The sequence below is a fragment of the Erythranthe guttata genome, chromosome 12 (genome assembly GCF_056151865.1).
Source record: "Erythranthe guttata isolate IM_541 chromosome 12, IM_541, whole genome shotgun sequence".
Lineage (NCBI taxonomy): Eukaryota > Viridiplantae > Streptophyta > Magnoliopsida > Lamiales > Phrymaceae > Erythranthe > Erythranthe guttata.
The window spans coordinates 941,103-947,121 of NC_142544.1; the positions used below are offsets into that span (position 1 = coordinate 941,103).

The 6,019-nt window shown below is 36.0% G+C and overlaps 1 protein-coding gene across 1 annotated transcript; it reads right to left on the minus strand.

The window, feature by feature from the left end:
- Window positions 1-20: 20 nt before the first annotated feature.
- LOC105972977 (dihydroflavonol 4-reductase-like1) lies at window positions 21-2,524 on the minus strand. Its single transcript, XM_012997966.2, has 6 exons — window positions 2,330-2,524; window positions 1,914-2,086; window positions 1,341-1,529; window positions 1,037-1,199; window positions 399-591; window positions 21-298 (listed from the first exon to the last, which is right to left on the minus strand). Exons 1-6 carry the CDS (start codon window positions 2,451-2,453, stop codon window positions 151-153), a joined length of 990 nt encoding a protein of 329 aa, XP_012853420.2. The 5' UTR covers window positions 2,454-2,524; the 3' UTR covers window positions 21-150.
- Window positions 2,525-6,019: the final 3,495 nt, after the last annotated feature.

Here is a 6,019-nt window from a genome sequence, read left to right on the forward strand (position 1 = left end):
ATATAAAAGAAACTAATATATAACAATAAAATAAATAGATATATAACTTTAGAAAATTACAGATTTATGTTTTATTTTATAACTTTTAATTTTTCATATAAATAATATAGAAGTTCCTTTACTGAGGTAGTAGAGATAATTAAATAAACTTTAAATACATTGAAGACTAATATAGCCTTGTTTGGTTAAAGATTGAACACAATCATCAAACATCTCTTCAATTGATCTGAATTTCATTCCTAAGCCCCTCAATTTCGACACATCTAATTCGTAATAAGCTCTCTCCAATTTCTCAAACCTGAAAATGCATTTAAAATAAATAAAATGAAATAATAATATTAATAAATTAAAAAAAAAAAAAAAGAAGAAGAAGAAGAAGAGAATTAGTTTAGTGTAACCTTCTTGGAATTGGTAGGGTCGGGTATCGGGCCAATAGAATTGCAGCAAGTTCATCATTGTCGACGACACGTGAGCTGCAAATGTAACGGCCTTTTGCGCTTTCATTCTCATAAAGAAGAATGTGGCTCGATGCGACGTCGTCTATGTGAACATATCCCATTCTTCCATGCCATTGAAATTTTTCAGTCTCACCTGAAATTAAGACCATGGAAAGAGATATACTAAAAAACAAGGCTTAATGATAATATGTTTTTTCGCATTTTGTACGCTCAAAATTATGTTGGGGTACTGGAAGAAAATAATAATCTAATTTGTTATTTTACCCCTAGAAATAAAAAATCAATAAAAAATGAAAATACACTCATTAAGTTTTAAATATCCAATTCATGGTGCGTTGTAATGATTTATTGTGGTTCGAGGGTGCAAATTGTTATTCATTTTTTAATGTGTGCAAAGTGCCAAAATACCACATTTCAAGGGTGTAAAGTGGGATTAAGCCTAAAAAACAATGTGGAAAATGAAGAATTAAAATTATTATTTGGTCCTAATAATAAGAGAAAAGTTCACTTTGCACCCCTGAATTAGGGAATGTCGCACACACACCCCTGAATTACGAAATATACGAAACTTTACGTACCTTTGAGCAAGCCAAGTATATCAGAAGCAGTAGAGCATAAAAGAGGTGGCAAACTTGGACCAACCACAAATGATGGAAGAATGGTTATCAGATCAATTTTGTTTTCCTCACAGAATTTCCATGCAGCCTTTTCTGCTAGTGTTTTTGACAATACATACCAAATCTAGTACCAAAAAAACAATATTTCAATAGTAAAATAATGAAATAAACATATAAATATATTATATCACAATCATAAAAGGAAATTAAACTAGGCCCTTTTTTTAATTTTATTTTTTTATATTGGAATAATAATGTATAGTACCTTGAGTCTTTCACAAAGCTCCTCGCAGCTCCAAGAAGACTCGTCCAACGGTACATGAGGGTCGAAATCGTCTCTTGCCCTAATTGTCGACGAAGAAGAGGTGAGAACCACACGCTTCAAAGATGGATTCTTCTTACATGATCGAAGTACGTTTAATGTACCGTCGATTGCAGGCTGCAATATTTCGGCCTGTAATAATAACAATGTAGGGGCGGAAAAGGGATGAATCAAAATTATATTTTTTTGGAAAAAAATTGAAATTATCGACATGTTATATGATCATGTACAAGTTTTTTATGATTTATAATATCTTTAATTGTGTCTCTAACCAATTTTCAATCAAGCTTAGCTTTGGAAATTGAATGAATCAGATCGGAGTTGGGACTTTCAGAAAGATTTCATTTTTTGTATCGGAAGTAAGAAACTAATTCCAATTCCAATATATGGAAAATTAAAATTGATTTTTTTTATTTAGAAAATTGGAATTTTTAAAGTTTCGAAATAAGAAATATTGCTCCGAAGTCGAAATTTTAATGAAAATAAAAAAAATTGTGGAAAATATTATTATTATGCCTTAGGATCAGATTTAGGCAGTCCTAAAACAGGGGAAGCAGTGTGAAAAACTCCGTCGCAGCCCATAATAGCTGCATCGAAGCTGCCTTCCACCATCAGATCCGCCTTCACGAGGCGGAGCCTCTCTTTTGCTCCGGCCAACTTCCACAAGTGTCCCACTTTTCCGTTGTCCCCTGCCACATTATTATTTGTGCCACAACAACGAATTTTAAAATTGAATACTTAATCGAATTATATATACATCCATGCATAAATTTTAAGAAATTTCCAAGTATCAGAATCAAAATTAGATTTTCACTTCCTAAAAATCGAATTTTTTTTTTTCCGTTAACATATTAATTTCGATTCATTATGTTCGATTACGTTGACGATTACGATTATGACGCCTAATTAATTTGGATATTTTGTGATGATACCTGGATCTCTGACTGTGCCGGTGACATGATAACCGGATAAGAGAAGACGCTTTATGAGCCACGATGCTACGAAACCGGCTGCACCGGTCACACATACTTTGCCCTTGTAATTTAATTCCGACATATTTGATCAATATTATATTCTTGCACTCGTATACGATATTTCTATATCCCAATGACACATAAAATTTATATAGCAAGTGAAATAATTACTAAATAAGAAGTAGAAAATGAGAAGGTAAGTCATCTAATTCTTATTTCATATTTAATTACAATTACACGAAAGAGATGAGTTTAGAAGTTTGAAAAATGCGTAGGTTGTAAGTAGGCAGAGGAGGCAAAAAGTATGCTTATAATATACATACATTTTATTCCGCGAATGAATCGTTTAAACAGTTGTAAGAAATGAAAAAAAAGATGTTTTCAATATTTTTCCATCATTACTAAACATAGTAATGCCCAAATCAACGACGTGTTATTCTGATTCGGAAAACTCCAAGTGTTTGCTTTTACATACCGATTTTCAATAATACTTTCTTGATCATTCTCGCCTTCATAACCATAACAATCCCTCGTATTGCAATTACTACAAAATAACCATTCGATTTTCTTCTCTCCTTCATTTTCTTCTTCTTCATCAGCTAATAAATGGGGTGGTACCTCTGATTCCATTTGTTCCCATTCATTTATATTAAATCCTACTTCAAGAAAGTTAGCTCCCGACATGGCTAGTGCTTCTAACGAGATCGACATTTTTTTTTCTTTGTTTTTTTTTTTTGCTAAAATAGGAATAAAATATACTGTAACAAAGTAAGGGTTTAAAATTCTGTAATGCAAGAAAAAGTAATTCAAAAAGGGAATATTTTGATAAGAAATTGTGTAATATATACAATGAGTTATCTTTGTTTGTTATAGAATAAGGCGATGAACACGAAAATTAATTTTAGCAGAATGTTCTTGTGACGGTCTTCGTGTTGACTATGTTTTTGTCTACAATAAAGATAGAGAGGGAGAGATCACACAAATGAAAATAATTTTGCACACCCTAGAATCATAGTGGATCCGCCAATATATATATATATATATATATATATATATATATATATATATATATATATATATATATATATATATATATATATTTTGTATTAGACTTAAAAGAAGAGACTATGTTACTAAACATAGGTATAAAAGTCAAAAGATTCAGAGTCATCAAAAGACATGTAAGTGGTACTCAAAGGAATATACAGGTACGGCCCAAGTTAGGGACTAAGCTTTCATCAAAAAAAGAGTAAGGGACTAAAGAGTATTGTAGATATGAGAAGTTTCCCATACGAGAGATTAGGGGAGTAATGATTATTGAATTCAATTAGCAGAGGCTGTAACATAAGTTTCATCCCATCCAAGAGTTACACTTTTGAGTGTTTCCATTCATTCCCTTTGTTTGTAGTGGATAAAGTATGTATGTACCTGAAAAGATAGTAAATGCATTGTCAAAGTAAGTCCTGCAAATATTCCATTACATACATAACACTGTGGAAAAATAAAGAAATCAATTGGTACCCATATTACTCTGCCCGTTGTGACATATGCTTCGAAATCTTAAACTATTAAAATATTATACCGTTACGCAGAATAAGAGAATTGATATTAACAAGAACGAAATGCTGTACAAAGTTATGAGATGTGCATGTTCTGATACTACAAGAAAACTATTCAAAACAAAATAAATTCAATCTGAAAAAGTTTGAAATGATTAAGAAAGCATGCTCTCATAATCACCCTACATAATACAGACATGGCATGTATACATATTACTGATTTACCACCAGCAAATCATTCGTGATGTTTCTTTTAGGGACAACTCTAAGAAACGTTTGGTTGGTAAGTTTACAGATAAAATGTTGCCCATTTTATACTACTTAACATTTGTAATGCACAATGGAAATTGATTTGATCATATGGTTGGAGTGACTCCATGAATGTTGTAGGTAAATTATAGAATGTAGGGTCAAGATACATTACTATTGTATTTCAAAAACATCTTATTTATTAAAATAACATTATTTTAAATCTGGTCAGATATTGATACAAAACGTTTTGGATATATTTTGTAAGAATTTTCGATGATAGAATTTTTTTTATATGATATATAAATGATAATATGCATACGCCCTCAATAAAATATAATTTAAATATAATGATATGCCTAATTGGGCCAACCCAATGGGCCTACAATTTCTTTACCTACTGGGATACGAGCCCAATATCGAAGACTAATATCACCGAGGCCCAAACACCTTCAAGTAAGGCTTGGGCCCAACAAAGCAAACCCAACCCAATAAACGACATATAAATAGAGGTTTTACTCATTTTATTAAGGTACGTCCTATTAACTGAGCAATACTATAACATGTATTCTCTGGACTATTTCTATGATCAGCACGTCTGACTTGAGCGTCGGAGGGGTTTCCGCCGGATCAACCCCCGGCTTAGTTCATGTGTTCTATGATCGCAGGTACCTCAGGATCATCAAGTTGTCAAGCTATTGATCCGCTTTGCTCTCCCAGCTCATTTTCTACACCACCCTAGGTGATCTAAGTAATTAGCATCATCATTTTGGCGCCGTCTGTGGGAACGATGCAAACCAGATCACGTAGCCAACAAGATCCTCCTGAGGCGTCTGCTCGGAGAGAGAAGGACACAACAAACAATCTCCCACCTCGTGGAGGCTCTGGCTTGCCACCTCCTCCACATCCCATGGATCCGCCTCGCGAGGTTCAGGTGATCCCCCTTGGGGACCAACCACTCGCCGATCCACCGCTCCCTGCTCCTCGAATGGTTCAAATAACCGAGGATGCGCTTCAACGCATGATAGCAGAAACTTCAACTCGCGCTGCCATAGAGGCCGTGACCCAATATATCGCCACGATGGGAGCAAATGCTCCCAACGCGATATCAGCACCTGCTCCACATGTGGAGCCATCTATGGCACCACCGCCGTCGACCCCCTGGGGGCTTACATATGCCCCCAAAATATTTCGCTCGCCAAGGGTTATCGACTCCCTGGGGACTTACATCGCCCCCAAAATATTTCGCTCGCCAAGGGTTATCGACTCCCTGGGGGCTTACATCTGCCCCCAAAATATTTCGCTCGCCAAGGGTTATCAACTCCCTGGGGGCTTACATCGCCCCCAAAATATTTCGTTCGCCAAGGGTTATCGACTCCCTGGGGGCTTACATCTGCCCCCAAAATATTTCGCTCGCCAAGGGTTATCGACTCCCTAGGGGTCACATCGCCCCCAAAACATTTCCTTCGTCATAGCAGGAGCCAACGCTCCTCCTCGTGAGGCCCCACTGGGTCCTCAACATGATCAATTTCTACTTAATTCTCGAACGGTTCAGATAACCGAAGAAGACCTTCAACGTATGATCACGGAAGATCCAACTCGTGCTGCCACTGAATCAGTGGCACCATATATCGCCAAGGTGGGGCATCTCACCCCAGTGGTTCGTGATCGCCTCATCCTAAATGGGGGGCTATCCCATCCTAAAGTTGGGCATCACATCTCAAGGGTGGTACATCCACTTACCTTTCAACCCCAAGGGGTTTCACATCCCATCAAGTGTTTCACGTCCCTAGTTCAAAAACAGAAAAAATGGTATGACGCGCACGCGCGAACCAATGGC

Excerpts from the sequence above, each read along its gene's own strand:
- LOC105972977 (XM_012997966.2), bottom strand. The coding sequence starts at position 2,453 with ATGTCGGAATTAAATTACAAGGGCAAAGTATGTGTGACCGGTGCAGCC. Across the intron at positions 1,200-1,340 it reads AGCTTTGTGAAAGACTCAAG|ATTTGGTATGTATTGTCAAA; the intron begins GTACTATACATT and ends TTTTGGTACTAG. Across the intron at positions 299-398 it reads ACCCTACCAATTCCAAGAAG|GTTTGAGAAATTGGAGAGAG; the intron begins GTTACACTAAAC and ends ATGCATTTTCAG.